The sequence below is a fragment of the Tamandua tetradactyla genome, chromosome 14 (assembly GCF_023851605.1).
Source record: "Tamandua tetradactyla isolate mTamTet1 chromosome 14, mTamTet1.pri, whole genome shotgun sequence".
In the NCBI taxonomy this organism is placed as follows: Eukaryota; Metazoa; Chordata; class Mammalia; order Pilosa; family Myrmecophagidae; genus Tamandua; species Tamandua tetradactyla.
Genome location: NC_135340.1, coordinates 40,862,446 through 40,880,076, shown reverse-complemented (window position 1 = coordinate 40,880,076; position 17,631 = coordinate 40,862,446). Strand labels below are relative to the sequence as shown.

General features: G+C 35.1%; 1 protein-coding gene across 1 annotated transcript; it reads left to right on the top strand.

The window, feature by feature from the left end:
• Positions 1-12,383: 12,383 nt before the first annotated feature.
• LOC143654998 (olfactory receptor 4K3-like) lies at positions 12,384-13,310 on the top strand. Its single transcript, XM_077126581.1, has one exon. The coding sequence runs from the start codon at positions 12,384-12,386 to the stop codon at positions 13,308-13,310; it is 927 nt and encodes a 308-aa protein (XP_076982696.1).
• The last annotated feature ends 4,321 nt before the right edge of the window (positions 13,311-17,631 follow it).

Below are 17,631 nucleotides of genomic sequence, written 5' to 3'. Positions count from 1 at the left end.
AAAAATGTTTTTTTTTTGTCAAATATAATCCCTTAAATATAAAAAGCTAACTACATTTCCAACTTGGGGCTTTTCTAACCTCTGAAAATAATGCTAAATTGGACTAAGAGATTTAGATATATTACAGAATAATCATTTGTGTGTTCTGAGTATAAAGTATATAGATTCTTGGCTGTGTTCCAAACCCAAGCATAAATTTCTCCCTTCTTCCATTATTTTATAGTATCTCTATCTCTTTCCCTTTCATACTTACTGCTATTAGAAGGAAGTATGCAGGTTCAAAAGCTTTGTGTGCCATATATTTAAAAATAGGAAGCTTTGGATTAAGCTGAATATGTACACAAAACTAAAGTTTAGATTTCTCCCTGTTAAAACAATGTGGACATCAAAATAATGTCCTTGTTAGTGTTTATGTTGCCATTGTCTTGTATTTCAGAAAACAAATCTTCTCACTGTTAAGGGAAAAACTGTTACAAATAATTTGTTCTTTCATCTTATATAAATAAGATGCTAAAATAACAACCTATTGCATAGGAGGTCTTTGGGAAGTATTAAAGTGGTTAACAGGATTTTCTATCCTGTTTCTAGTTAAATTTGTATAGGTAAAATATTTTTCATATATTTAGAGATTGTATAAATTCCTAAAACTTTAATATTGTTCTCACTGTTCATGTTATATCCTGATGCTAATCTATATGATGTTAAGCAATGGTATGTTGTTGGTAGTCATGGTTTTAATTATTCTAAAAAGGCTATAAATCATAAAACTGCCACATTGTCAGTTACACTGCATTGTTCTGCTACTAAAAATATAAATGCTCAACTTTATTTTTTAACTAAAAAGGATATTTATTAAAATAATACAAAGATGTTACAAGGATGCATTAAATAATGGACCTAAAAAGCTGGGTGTTCATAAGTGCATGGTATGTGGCTGCTGGAACTAAGAAAGTCCTCTCCTCAATCAGCCACACACATATATGCCCTGTCAAGGAAGATATGTTAAGATTCAGATTAGTTAAATCTAGGCTAAGCTGTGCTCAACTTTAAAGAAAAGGTTAAACAAATATAAACATATGTTATATTTTATCTGTTAAATAACATAAGTGTGGTAAATGTATAAAAATGAAACAAACAAACAAAAACCACTTCTGCTATGGTCCCTTAACATAAAATGGCTGTCTAAGATTTTTGTTTCTTAAAAAGAACCTTCATTTAAAAAACTTATAAAGATTAAAGCTCACATTATGTGAATTAACTGTTATCATTAAATTCTGAGGTGTTTTGATCTTTGTATAGCCCAGTAGTTCCCCAGAACTTTGTCTGTTGACACCTACAACTCAGATTGGATTCTCCAGCTCTGAAAGTTAGCATGGGTCCACATACCAATGGTAAAAAACTATAAGAGATCAAACTCCAATTAAAGATGTGATGAAACTGATTTGGTTAAAACCAAGGTAAATCAATAGATGAGATAAAAAATATTGTCTGTATTTTAAATTTTTAGCTTTTATGTGAGATAAAAGAAAATTTTTATTTGTCCAAAACTATCTAATTTAATCTGTCTAGTGGATTGAACAACTCAATTCAGCTTTACTTAATATGGAACCTGGAATAAGGAACAAAATCTTAATATTTTATACAAGTTAATGTTTTATACTCTGCATTTACAATTACTTGGGGCAGAATATGAAAAACTGCAAAGTCCTTTGAGGGACTGGAAAAAATAGAACTATTAGGAATTCCCCAACTGGGCAAGTTTAACATTTTTCTTAAGAATGAGGGGCTCCCAATTTAATAAACCAATGTCTCAATTTTGAGGCTTGACCTTATGAAACTTATTTCTGTAATAATAAACTAAGCCTACTTAGAGTTAGTGCCTAAATGTCATCTCCAGAAAATCTCAGCCGTTGCTCAAGTGTGGCTTCTCTCTAAGCCAAACTCGAACCTTTCCCCCAACATGCAACATAATTTCAAGGGGTGTAAGTCTGGCCCTGGCAGCATGAAACATAACTGACCCTGGCACTGACACTGTGAGCCAAGATAAGCCTGACCCTGACATAGATGAACTGACCAAAAGGGAGGGAAAAGAAAGAGTTTCAATAGCTAAGAGATTTTTCAAATTGAGTTGAGAGGTCAATCTGGAGGTTACACTTAGGCAAAATTCAGCCAGGTATTGAAAACTGTCACAAAACAGCAAACCCCAACCAACAGTTTTCCTAGAAACCCTAAAAAATATCCTGTACCCTATAAAATTTTATTTACTAAGTTTTTTTTTAGAGACTTGAAAAGAGCAATCTCCACATTGTTCCAATGCCAAAGAAGCTCCAGAACTCAAGGATGCTGGACTCTCCAAGTATAACAACTAGTTTCATTGTTCATCCCTTTGCGTCTTAATGACAATGCTTCTTCTTCAGCCTTGAAGCAATTAGAACAGCCCTGGGCATCCTAACCACAACAGTGGGAAGGACCTGTGCAATATTAAATGAAGCCTGCTGTTTTTACACAACAGTAGAACAAAATTTAAAATGCTAAAATAAGATATGGCCATAATAAATAATAACCATAATAACCTAGAAAATGCAAAATTCATCTTAGTTAGAAAACTTTCTCTCAAATTTTCTTTCATTCTTCTCCACCCTTTTATGAGCTATTCTGCCTCCCCTCATTGGGTCCTTAGTTATCTTCTTGTTAATTTTACTCCTAACCCCCTGCCTCTTATGATGTCTGACTAAGTTTGTTCACAGGTCAATAGCAGCCATGACCAACCAGCGAAACTTTTAAAACATACTCCTGCTATGACAGAAATTTAAAAATACACTCTTGTTGCAACAAAAACATTGCTACCGGCCCATTCCAACAGAAGATGTCCAAAAAATCCAGTTAGTACTGCCCTTGCTCAGCTGGAAGCAATACCTCCCAACTATGCCCTTACTCAGTTGGAAGTAGTCAAAGAAAGACACAATGTCCCTGCTCCTTCTAAAAATTACTTTGAGCTAAGGTAAGTCACTAACTCAAACCTAACCCCAGCTTCATTCAATTTTATTAAAAGAAAAAGGCAGGAATGCCAGGTCTGAGAAAGAGAACTTTCTAGGTAAAAGAGACTTTTAATCCAGGGGGCCCTCAGCTTCTTTTGCAGAAGAAGATAGAGAGTCACAAGGTTTGCAGTTGAAAGATATTTGGAAACACCAGACATGCCAGTGCTGCACCCACCAGAAAGCAACCTGTTTGATAACCCTCAGTGGTATATGCAGCTGAACATCAAAGGAGAACAGTGTGTCAGAACCCCAGCAATCAATCATATCATAAGTCAACAAGCCCCATCCAATCAAAGGACAAAACATCACCTAACAGGGACCCTCCCCTCCTAGTGTGGTTTTCTTTAAAAAACACAGCTCTCAGAAAGAGAGCCAAAGCCATTTTCTTTCCTTTTCTCTGTTTCCCTGGGTAGGAGTTATTTTCAGGCTCCCATCTGCTATCTCCCTTCAATAAATCTATTAAGCTTTGACTCCTGTCTTGCTGGATTTCTTAAGGACTCGGGCTTAGTAGCCATCTAGTTGAAAAGTGTCCAAGTGTTTCACGAGGCATGCAAGGGGAGAGTTGATAGAGATGAAAGGGAATTATCCATGTTTTTCTGTTCTGTTGTTTGTGTTTCTGCTTATGAGATGAAGAGAAAGAGGAAAGAATAGAAATTGGTGGAGGGTATTAAGGAGAAGTAGGTGTCTTCACGGTAGGCCCCCAATTGAGCTTCTACAAGAAATTCAAGCCTTGGGCCCCATCCTAGACCCAGCATTCTGGGTCAGTTTGACTGCCCTGGTGATGTGATCTCTGTGCATCCCCTGAGATCCACCCTTGCCTGGGCATCCCTGGGGCTTATAAGTAGGTGTGCATGAGATAGGAAAGTCTTTGACAAAGGGAGAAGAACTTGTCCCTCAGGTGAGTCTTTGAGGGCATTTTGGTAGTTCTCTAGAAGGCTATGGAGGGTCTGTGTCTTGTGAGGTGCAGAAGTCTGAAGCTATATGAATGTAAATCATAAATTAGGTTCCTAACTAAACTGGGATCCTAATCGCAAAGTAGGAGGTGCCTAAAATTGTGAACAACCTCAAAAGCATGTAATCTCCAGGCTTAGTAGAAAGAATTCTAAATCAAGCCCGCACCTCCCCCACCTTTCTGCACCTATCTCTAAAGCTGCTTTAGCTGGTTCATTCATATTGAGACAAGATTTAAGAGGCCCTGAGGGCAAGGATAGGTGAGAAGGAGGCCTGGCCTGCTAACTTGGATTTTAAAGTTTTAAAAGAGGGTTGTGGGATTGGAGAGTTCCTCTGCCCTTCTTTTAATTATTCCCAATTATTAGATCTATTTTGTGTAAAGCTGTGATTCCAACAATTGGAAAAGGCCTTTTCCTTTTCCTGAGGCAGCTTTCTGGCAGCCCTCTGCTGCTTTGGGGAAATTCCAGGGGTGGTTTCTTTCTAATGTCCAGGTTTGTTTACAGTTATTACAAAAAGTAAGTCTTTTAACAGTGATACCTAGAGCTTTTCTTCTCCTTCTTCTCCTTCTTCTTCTCCTTTTTATCTAGGACTCCAACACTACTAATTTATTGCAGAATGTGGGAGATAGTGAAGAGAGGCTCAGGTACAGCACATTGACTGGCCCTGAAAGACTTGGAGGGCCCTTGCAGTCAAGCCCCAAGGATGAGTCAAATATTACTCACTTAACCCTTGGGTCCACGAAGTGTGAGGAGCTCATCTTCTATCACCCTTCTGGGGAAAGGGGGCCTGTGGTGAAAGGAGTCAGCTGTGATTATGTTCTGTGGCTGGAAAAGAGAGGACCAAGACAGAGGGCAAAATTCTTATCTGTAAGGGGTGCTGTCTCTTCATGGTTGCCAAGCTTGATGCCAGAGAGTCCTTGGAGTTCTCAGAGAGGGTGAACCCTTAACCAGGTGCTGGCACAATGAGGGTTCTTGACTCAGTAGTAGGAAAGAATCCAAGGACTAGTCAGTGAGTACAGCCAAAAAGTTTAATGCCTATCAAAAGTACACATTCAAAAAGGTGAGCTAGGCATTCTCAAAAGGAAGAGAAACTGACTCTGTATTTGATGTTCTCTCTTCTTGGACTTCTCTTCCCTTTAATATCTGCATGGCTTACTTTTTAACCTCAGTCAGATATTTTCTTAAAGTTATATTAGTGAAGGCTTCTCTATTTAAAACTGCATTTTCAACAATCCGTATTCTCTCTTCATTATATTTTGTTCTGTAGCATCTATTACCACACAACATGCTATATATCACACTTATTTACTTACTTTTTATTGTCTGCCACTTCCAATTTTCCAACAAATGGTCTCTGATGGCAATGGTTTGCTTGCTTCATTTGCTGTATGAACTCAGCTGAGAAAATTAACTGTACTTGATAGACATGTTGTTGAATGAATATTGAATAAATAATGTTTTGCTAGTATGTAAGTGAGGCAGGATAAAATAGTATAACTGTAAATCCCTTGTTTCCTATTCAACTCTGAAAGAGTTAACAGAAAACTGATTGTACCTTGTTTCTTATCAAGTTCCAAAGGAGCTAATATAGAGCTGCAAACTTCAGCCCCCAAACCTCACCAAACAATTGCACCTACCTAAACCATAAAAGCTTATAGAATTCTAGGCCCAAAGCAATCTCTTTTAATAGTAGGAAGCATAGGGTCAGAAAGATTGTTAACCACTTTCCTGAAGACAAATTTTAGGTATGCAAAAACAAACCACTAATTCTGCAAGGATCTCCTCCTAAAACAAAGAAGACCTCTAGTATGCAAAGGTCACTATGGAAACCTGCTACCAGCAAAACTTTCCTACAAAATGAGCTGGCCCACTCCACTCAGTGTGTGCCCCTCCCTTGGGCCTGTCTACATAAACCTCTCTACCATACTCTCTCTTTTAATGAACTTTTCTTTTCATAAACTTTCCTAGTTGTGCCTACTGGCCTTCTTTGTCTTTAAATGATTTTAGTTTCAAGACAAACACACCTGGATCAGGGAGCAGCTGGCACCATTGCCAGCAGGGCACAAGTTACATAAAGAAACAAAACCACAACTATAAAAACATATTGGAAGTAAAAGCCTCTCATTCCATATCCACTGTTTATTCCTCAATCATTAATTTACAAACCCATAGAGAGTTTCCACTCAAACATCCTCCCCATACAGTGATACCCAAGCAGTGGTAAATGAGTACATGTGTAGCTTTTCAAGTGTTTCTAGTGGTAGGGGCCACCGTTTTTTTTATTCTGCTCCTGGTTGAATATTCATTCTACTATGGTGGAAAGTGTTGGGTTTTTCACTCAGGAGATCTAGTTTCTACTCAAAACTGCTCCACAACTTTTGAAATCTTTAGGAATTTACTGAACTTTCTTGAATTTCGGTTACTGCTTGCAAAGTGCATTTCTCTTCTGCAGATTCAGCCAGTCTGATCTGTCAGATTATAATTCCAGTTATATAGCATAAATGTGGCACTACAGTGAATATCTAATACACTTGCTTGAACTAAATTGCTTCTTTAGACATGTAGCTACATATATTTTTAGTTGTTGCATTGATCTCCATCACATATTATGCTAACATAGTATTATAGAATCCTCAGCATACAGTTTCTAAAATTAAAGCTTTATTATTTCTTGGCCATATGGCTTGGGCCAATTATATAAATTCACTGTGATACTGTAATATAAGGATAAAACTGTAAGGTTTACCATGAGCATTCTCAATCATGCATACACACACACAAACACAGAGACACTTACACTCATACATCATTTCAAAGTAATTGGGTGAAACCAAAGGAGGTTTTCCAAGTGAGCAAAAGAACACAAAAGAATGGGACTGAGATAAATCAGTTATTTCTCACCCAAATGAACTTAAGCACTGGAGCACTTTTTGAAATATGAATTTGCCTGAACTGATGATATGAGCAAATAAGTGAAAAGTTGCCCTGATGACAGTAGATTAAGGGTGTGTGGAGATTTGGAGGCCTCACTTCCACTTTCTTTTAGGAGTAAGTGGGGCACCTGCACAACACCTCCAGGATTTCATGGATCAAGGTTTGAAACTATTGGGTTAGAAAATTCCTTTATTCTTTCCCATGTCCTTTGTACTCTGATTTTTTCAACTCTTCTTGGCCCTTCATTGTAATCAGTTGAGTCTGAATTTCCTATTGTTGAAATGTTCATTACTTTTGTCCCTTCTTTGTGTATGTTCTTCTCATGACTTCAGTAGGTGTACAGGAACACCTACAGTGGCCTTCAATTATATCTACACACCTGTAACCTTTTCCCCCTCCAGTCAATCCCACAGCCACCATCAGTTATGTATTCCTAAAGCATATACTCCTGCACTGAAACCATGAATAGCATTCCATGTTCCAACCGATTAAGTACAAAATTCCAAGGCCTTTTACTTAAGGTCTTCCAAAATACAGTCTGATAAAACTCTCTGGCATATGTTATCTCTAGTGAAGCTGGAGCAATTATTCTTGGATCACTTCCAATTTTCTTCACTCATACATTTATTTATTTTGATCTCTATACACCATTTAATCTTCCTCCATTCACTCTCTCTGCCTTTCAGAGTAGTGTGTCTCAGTTAATACTAAATTTTTGTCCTTTTCACAAATACTATATTTTATCCTCTTCCTTCCCCTTTATGTTTTCCTCCCTCCTCCTCCTCCTCCTTCATTGTTCTTCCATCTTTCCATCAAAATGTTATCTTACCCAATGTTCTATACCTACATAATATTGTTTGTACCTCTCTAATAATATGTAAACTACTCTATTTTGCATTGTTTCAGTCAATTTTCTCTTATTGCCCTTTCTAAATTACAAATTACTTGAAGATAAGCTGTTGTCTTACTTATTCTTGAATTGATACTATATAGTTTTGCTTGTATTACATAGGCAATTAAAAATTCCTTAATTAAATTTAATTTGGGGAATGTAGTAAAAATAAGATATATTCTTCTTTGCCAAGTGATTTATAACTTGATATATTGCAATATTTTACTATAGCTATCATTACAATATTTTTTCCTAGATAATGTTCATGGAAGTGGACTGAAGAGCTCCTGCAGAGAGAATAAAATGTGCTTTTATTCAGTTAAGATAATTCAATTACAACCCTAGAAAATACTCAGAAATCTAACCTGGGAGTAAATAGAAAATGAATTCCACATTAGTTACAAGATGCTGTTAAAATTACAAGTGTATAGATAAATCAGAAGCATCAATTTTAGAGGTATTTATCTTTACATAGAAATAAGATTTGCTAAGTTGTGACTTAAAGGGCTTGTTAGCAAAAACCCCATGGGACAAAATTACCCATCAAGGAGAAATACATCTTTAACTCTACCTCCTGTTATATAAAGTGTGTAAAGTACAAGAAAAAGAATATTGCAAGCAATATGAGTAGAATGCATTTTTTTATAGCATCCCAACACCTCAGGTTATTCATGTGGAATTCCTGAAGTTAAAAGAGTGGACAAATTCCATGTCTCTTAAGTGAGTCTATATGGCACCCCAGAAATGATTCATGTAAGTTTTTATACGTCTACTTCAATTAGTTTTCTGTAAATAAACTACACTGATACAATTTTCATATTATTCCAATTACATTAATAAGATGGAATTAATCTCACTGTTTATGAACTCCATTTAATGTTCAGAAATGGTACATTTTATTTTCTATATACCACTAAAGTTCATGCTTGCAAAGTGCATTTTTCTTCTGCAGATTCAGCCAGTCTGATCTCTCAGATTATAATTCCAGTTATATAGCATAAATGTGGCACTGCAGTGCATACCTAATACCCTTGCTTGAACGAAATTGCTTCTTTAGACATTTAACCACATATATTTTTAGTTGTTGCATTGATCTCCATCACATATTTTGTTAAGATTGTATTATAGAATCCTTAGCATACAGGTTCTACAATGAAAATTAAAGCTTTATTATTTCTTGGCTATATTGCTTGGGCCAATTATATAACTTCACTGTGATACTGTACTATAAGGATAAAACTGTAAGGTTTACCATGAGCATTCTCAATCATGCATACATACACACAAACACAGAGACACTTACACTCATACATCATTTCAAAGTAATTGGGTGAAACCAAAGGAGGTTTTCCAAGTGGGCAAATTGGCGAATGAAAAAATTACTCTATTAAGCTATTTTAGTTGTTTTAATGACCACTTTGGTTATTCTAATAAGATTTTATGATGGACACTAATATTTATGGTCCACTGTTTCATTTTTAGTTATAGTGAATTACAGATATTAAGTTCCATACTTTCAGATACTCCAAGTTATTTATGTATGGGCTTCACAAATACATAGCTTCAGCTAGTTGATGAGTGACAGGCCCATAATTTAGAGCTCATAAAGAGTAACAAACATGAAAGCTCTTAACCTACTCTTTCACCTGCATGAGGATAAGTTTGAGAGTCCATCTCCTCTTTTGCACATTTCTTTCAGCTTTCCTACTGTGAAGTTTTTCTCCCTCCTCTTTTAATTGTTTATTTTTGATCCTTTCATTTTTATTTGCCTCTGTTAGAACTTTGGAACAGAAGAAAACACCCATTTGATTTTTCATGATTTCTATTAAGCTTAGGGTGCATGCAGAGTTTATGGAATTGCTCAAAATTGTATGTCAGTAGCAGAAATGTGATTAGAATTTGATTTTTGATGCCTAATTTTTCCCCCTAAGTTGTTTATCTCCCTTACTAAGTAGAGGTCTGAATGATCCTTTAATTTTATATATTAATATATTGTCTTTTTCCACATTATTACTAAAAGTTCACCCTAATTAGTGATATGCAGTAGTTTTCTGTTTTTCAGAAATACCCATTTAAAACAATTTAAGGGTCTGATTTTCATCAGTCTTCTGATTTTTAATATGTACTTTTGCACTTAAATTTATTTACATCATTTCTCATGTACAAAACAGAAGAATATGTTGATGAATGGTAAGACAAATTAATCAATAAGAGTTTAATGTTAGAGCTTGGAAGGACTTTACTAAGCAAAAGTTTGCAGAAGTAATATCATCAGTCTGAAGAGGATACATTTAGAAAATTAAAATAAGGGATAATGTATGTCTAATTTCAAGGAACATGCAAGAGATGTTAGCCTATTTATAAGATTCCTTATCATGGCGATAGGCTAAAGGAGCAGCTAGAAGGAATAGAAATGTAAGGCATGAGTTTAGGGGTTGGAGGTATGCTGAAAATCCTCCTCCTTATTCTCCTTCAGCACTTAGGTGTGATTGTAATTTCTGTGAAAGAATTTCATCTTCTTTAGCATAGAGATTTACTATTGATGAAATTCTGTCTTCACAATCACCACCTCCACAACACTGGCACCCCTCCCCTCTTTGTCCAACACATGTAACATGTGGAGATGAAGCTGCTCAAACTTTCCCTCCTATGAACTGACTTAATATACATTTACATAGACACCATTGCTTAAAAACTTTGTCTAAGAACTGAATTTATTAATTAATAAGCTTTTCACTACCCTTATTGACATAATAAAACATATGAGTTACACAAAGTAGGACAACAAAAGCAGAAAACATTTAGGAAAATTATAGATCTGAATTTCTGAAATATTTTAAACAATTTTATAGAAAATATACATAAAATTAAAGGAAAAAGAGCAAGCCAAAGTATTTGTATAATATTTAAAAAAGATAATATTTTAATATATAAAGTGTTCTTATTGTGAATAATAAAAAAAAATAAGCAGTCCAGTAGAAAACTGGGCAAGGTCATGGATAGGCAATTGAAGAGGGAAACACTACAAATGACCAATTCATGCATGAATAAATGGCCAACCCCACAAAAAATTATAAAATACATGGAACATCAATAAGATATAATTTCATACAACAAATAAGCAAAGAAAAATATAACATGCTATCTTGTCAAGCAAGGTTGAGATGTAGAATGTGCATTCTCATGAATCATATCAGAGACATTTATGTAATGAACTAAAAATGTCTGAAGCTCATAATTACAATGGTATATATTAAATAAATAATTATTTATATGCATAAAATTTTAACTAAAATTAAATTTATCTCTTGCAAGCAACATATAGATGGATCATATTTCTTAATCCATTCTGCCAATCTGTATCCTTTAATTGGTGAATTCAGTCCTTTAACATTCAAAGTTATTACTGTAAAGGCATTTCTTGAATCTATCATCTTATCCTTGAGATTTTATTTATCATATCTATATATTATTTTCCCTCTTTCTCTTTTTAACCTTTAACTTATCTTTATGGGCACTCTTCAGTTCTGTGCCCTCCTCCAAACCTCCCTCTCCTGTCTTTTTTTTTTTCAGCTGACAGAATTCCCTTTAGTATTTCTAATAGGGTTGGTCTCTTGTTGACAAATTTTCTCAGCTATTGTGAACATTTTAATCTCACCCTGACTTTTGAGGGACAATTTGGCTGGATACAGAATTCTTGGCTGGGAGTCTTTCTCTTTAAGAACTTAGATATATCATACACTGCCTTCTTGTCTCCATGGTGCCTGATTAGTAGTAAGAATTCAGTCTTATGTGATTTCCTTTATATGTAGTAGATCCCTTTTCTCTTGCCTTTTTCAGGATTTTCTGCTTCTCTTCAACATTTGACAGACTGATTAATATGTGTCTTGGAGTAGAATTCAATTTATCATAGAACTGTTAATAATAGGGAAAATTGAGAACTGTGTACTCACTCTCAGGTAGGATGAGTACACAGTTTGATATCACAAATCATGTTAATTTGTACAGGTAGATATTTTCATGGTAAGGGGAATAAAGGACCTAATATATATTGAAAACCAAACATAGGCTAAGCAAGTCTTGAAGCTGTTCACCTTTTGTATTTCTTCTAGCTTTACAACAATCTTACATGGCATATACCATTATTTCCCCCAATTTAGAGATTCAAAAACTGACCCACAGGAAATTTAATTTGCCTAAGATCATAGCACTAGGAATTATAAGAGACAGAATTCAAAATCTGCCAGTCTTACTCTGGAGCTTCATTACCCAATTTATCCTATTTTGTAGGAATTTTAAAGTGGTGGAGATGAGGGGCAAAATTGTATTTTTAGAATATAGTGGTTGTACTGCAATACAGACATGAAATCCAAGGATGTACTGTAACTACAAATAATTGCATGCAATGTTTTTATGTGCTAAAGAGGATCTAAAGGACATAAGTATATTGAGTGGAATTGGATGAGTGGCTTGGCTTGGGTTATTTATTCTCAGCAGCCCTTGACCTTATTTCCATTTCCATTTTACTTTACAGGAAAATATCTGAACCAGGATCAGAAATTGGAAATCATGGAAGAAGGAAATAACTCAGGAGTGACTAAATTTGAATTGCATAGTCTGCCAGGTCCTCAAGAGCTTCAGCTTTTCTATTTTGCTTTTTTCACACTTTTCTATTTATCCATTGTTCTGGGGAACCTCCTCATTGTGGTCACAATCATCTCTGACCCTGTGCTGCACACACCCATGTACTTTCTCCTCAGTAACCTCTCCCTCATTGACTTGTGTCTGTCCACTTTTTCCACCCCCAAAATGATTGTTGACTTCCTCATGGAGCACAAGACCATCTCTTTTGAGGGCTGCATGACCCAGATATTCTTTCAGCATGTCTTCGGTGGTGGAGAAATGATGCTGCTGGTGGCCATGGCATATGATAGATATGTAGCCATATGTCGACCCCTGCACTATGTGGCCATCATGAGTGTACAGAAGTGCACAGGCCTCGTGGTGGGCTCCTGGGTCATTGGGGTTTTGCACTCAGGAAGTCAGCTGTTTTTCATAGTGAACCTCCCATTCTGTGGCCCCAACAAAGTGGACAGCTTTTTCTGTGACCTTCCCCTAGTTGTCAAACTTGCCTGCACTGACACATATGTCCTCCAGATTTTGTTGCTTTCCTACAGTATTGTAATGGCCGTGTGTTCCTTTGTGCTCTTGATGATCTCCTACTCAGTTATCCTGGTCACTGTGCGACGTCGTTCCTCAGCTGGCATGGCCAAGGCACGGGGCACCCTGACTGCCCATGTCACAGTGGTGATCCTCTTCTTTGGACCCTCCATTTTCATTTACTCCTGGCCTTCTGACAATTTCCCAGTAGATAAGGTGCTCTCAATATTCTATACTGTTTTCACCCCTCTCTTAAACCCCTTGATTTATGCATTAAGAAATAAGGAAGTAATATCAGCAATGCAAAAACTGAAGAGTCGACTGGTCAGTTCTTGACAGTCTCTCAGCTTTCCCTTGTGTTAAATAATAGCTCATAATAAAAGTCAGTTTATGAAACCTCTTTAATAAATTACTGTTATGTTTGAAATACCATAGGGTACATTTTCTTTGTCTCTGTAACAGAAACAAACTAACTGAAATAATAGGAGAGTGGGACTCCTTATATTTTGCTTTTGAAATTGCTATTATTTAATTAACAGTAAAATTAATTTAATAATAAATATTTCCTTTTCCTATAAAAATGTGTTTCTATCAAATTCATTCTTCTGCTCACCATGAAAAAATATAAAGATTTACAAAGTTCTAATGTAAGAAACAAATGATATTTGAAATTATTGGAACAGTATTTAATTTAAAGATATATATATATGAGATAGTCATCTCATTTGATATCACAAATTAAGGGTAGGCATTATTTTAAATTTTACTGACAATCATATTTTTTAACCATTCTCACTATATTTCAGTTGCAGAATAAATCTGATTACAGATCCAAACTTCCCCTTCTTCCTCCTTTGTTAATGTACAAACATTCCTACTTATAACCTTTACTATTTAAATTATTTCTATATGAACAAAGGAACTAAATACATTAGATAATTTTTCCCTATATAGGAATAGTATTTCTTGCATCCAAATCTTCACTACAAACTATACATGTTTAGGGATGAAATAGTGAATACATTTATTTCCCAACCTGTTATTTGAGCTCAGAAACAAAATGGAGTTGTATTTTCTATTACCTATGCTATATATAACAGACCCTGTGTCCTCAATAAATGTTCTTTTGTCTGAGTGTTATTAAATAGAAGTTCCTTGTTGCCATTCAACGTTAAGGTTTCAATGACTGCAATAACAGCTATCTCTCCAATTAGAATAGAAATTTTCACCAAAACTGCTAGCTATATGCCTTTGCTATGCCTATGCCTGTGCCATGCCTATCTCCAGACCATGACTTCTAATCTACAACAATCTTTAAAACATAGTTGAGAATACACATTTTTCAATGTTCTGGAAAAGTATAAGAATATTCCTTTGGATTTTCAAAGAAGTCTATATTTTTGCATCTTAATTTAATAGTTAATAAATACTCTTAGTCTACTTCCTGTTTTATCAATCAGGATGCTAATTAAGTGGGTTGGCCACACTGACTGTCAGCAAGTCAAAAATATGAGGCAAGTATGTTCATCTCCTGAATTCTAGTGTTTGAGAGAGAATGCCTTACCATAAATCCCAGTTATCCATTTGAAATAGAGTGTGTGGAAGAAATGGTAGCATGGAATAGTATTTTAATGCTAATTACATTTTCCTCTTCATACTGTCACTATTCTGCAATGTCTATTGATTCTTCTCTGAAATATGAAATTAAAAATAATCTAATATATAGCAGTGTCATATGTTACTTATAATATAAAAACAAACTTGTATTCAGTGATCACTATAGGGTTTAAAGATAGTGTCTTCATATAATATTTCGTTTGATCTGTACATAATACCTGTGGATTAGGAAAAGATAATGCCTCTATTTCTGAAAATATTGAGATTAAGGTCATCTGAAACTCTTCCATTCACATATCTACACATTCTGGTGCATTCTTTAAAATCAACGAATGACTTCATAGGGTTCTCTGGGAGGAGAAAGGTGTTGGGAAGTGATTTTAAGTAATGAAAATGATGGGTAATGCAAGGTCACTGGGGGAAATTTTGCATGTGCAAGAGTGTGGGATAGAAATAGATACTTTATACCTGGAACCCACAAAGCCCATTTCCTCAGCGAAGGTGCAGAAGAACGTCCTTAGGAGCACAAAGGAAAGAAAAAAAATATTTACCCACAGGCCTGGACTATGGCTCAATAATTTATTTCCTCATGGATATTATACTTTTTTTTGGCATGGGCAGGCTCCAGGAATTGCAAGCAGAATTCTTACCTGCCACTGAGCCACCATTGCCCACCCCTCCTCATGGATATTATAATGATGAGATTGCTCATGTAAAAGTTTGGGTTTAAATTCATATTCTCTGTATAGTCAGAAGGATTTTAACCTGAAAAGTTAATATGAAATATGAAATATATAAAATATTTTATATATTTCATACTTAAATATGAAATATAATCCATACGAGGATCAAAGAAGGTCATGGACCCTTGGTAAAGGAAAGACGAAAACTTCTCTAGAAGGGTCTCCTGGTTAACACTGGCCACCTATGACTCCTTATGAAATTGAGTTCACTATCTAATCACAGAACGCAAAATGAGCTGATCCACAGTGTACAAGAGTCATATAACCAAACAGGCAAGTAGAGGAAAAAGAATATTAAAAGACATAGTAGGCAAATATCAATCAAAGAAAGTAAAAATACAAATTCAGCAGCACATGAAAAGGATTATACTCTGTGTTCAACCCAGATTTATCTCAGGAATGCAGTGGTTCAAAATATAAAAATAAATCAATGTAATTTACCACATTAACATAATGCAAGCAAAATAACTGATATGGACAATTGATAACAGAAGAAGCATTTGTCAAAATCTGACATCCCTTCAGAATAAAATCCCTTAACAAACAAAGAATACGAAGGAACTCCCTCAACATGGAAACACTAGAGCTGACATTGTTCTCGACTGTGAAAGACTGATCTTCCCTCTAAGATCGGGACCAAGACAATGAGATGTGCTATTGACACTTTAATTCATATTGCACTGGGACTTATACTCAGGGTAAATCAGCAAGAAAAAGAAATTAGAAGCTTCCAAACTGGACAGGAAGATGTAAAACTGTCCCTACTCATAGATGACATAACCTTACGTATTAAAAGTCCTAATGATGCACACACACAATTAAAGTTAAAGTTATAGGGCACAAGAACAATGCACAAAAACAATTGAATTTTTGTCCAATAGCAATAGCAACCCAAAAGGAAATTAGAGACATTTCCATTTGCTCTAGCATCCACAAGAACAAAATATCTAGGAGTAAATTTAACCAAGTGTATGAAAGACATACAATGAAAACTACAACACATTGTCAAAGAAATAAAGAAGACCTAAATAAATGGAAAGAGATCCCATGTTCATGAATTGTAAAATAATATTGTTAAGATGACAATTTCCATATAATCTATGGATTACATGCAAATCGGATCAGTTTTTGCTAAAATGGAAAAGCCAATCCTCAAAGAGTCAATTAGTATAAAAAAGAACAACAGAAGTGGAAGACTAACTTCTTTTGACTTCAAAACTTACTAAAACTACAGTAATCAAAACAACATGGGTTCATTGTAGGCTCAACAAACAGTGCTGGGAAAACTGGATATCTATCTATAAAATAATGGAGTTGGATCCCTATGCCACAGCATATCTAAAATAAACACAAAATAGATCAAGCACCCAAGCATAAGAACTAAAGCCATAAAAGTCTTAGAAGAAATCATCAGGGTCATCAAGGTAAACTTCATGACCTTAGATTTGGCAATGATTTCTTAGATATGACACCAAAACACAAGCAATAGAATAGAAAAAAAATCAACAAAGTGTAAAGACAACACACAGAATGGGAGAAAATTGTTGCAAATCATATATCTGACAAAGGTATAGTATCCTGAATCTATTAAGAACTGTGAAAACTCAACACAGAAACCAAACAATTCAATGTAAGATATCAATATTACCCAAGCAGTCTAGGGATTACATGCAAGTTGGATTGATTTTTGCTAAAATGGAAAATCTAAAAGGACTTGAATAAATATTCCCCCAAAGAAGATCAATAAATGGCCAATAAACACATGAAAATATGCTCCATATCATTAGTCAGTATGAAAATGTAAGTCCTAATGAAATACAACTTCTTACCTACTATTATTGTTACAATGAAAAAATACAGAAAATAACAAATGTAGGCAAGGATATGGAGAAACTGACACCCTTGACCATTACTGACAAGAATGTAAAATGATGCAGCCATTGTGGAAAACAGATATATGGTTCCTCAAAAAGTTAAACATGGAATACCACCTGATAAAGCAATTCCACTCCTAGGTGTATATCCAGAATATTTTAACACAGGCACTCAAAGAAATGCTTTTACACACACTGTTCACATCAGCCTTATCCATAGTAGTCAAAAGATCAAAACAATTGGAATGACCAAGCATTTAACAAAATTTAATGCCCACTCATGATAACAATACTCAGAAAATTAGAAATATAAGGGAATGTTCTCAAACTTTTAGGGTGTCTGAAACAATCCATAACTGTTATGGACTATAAAACCTGAATGCTTTATCCCTAAGATTAGAAACAAAGCATGGTTGAATGATT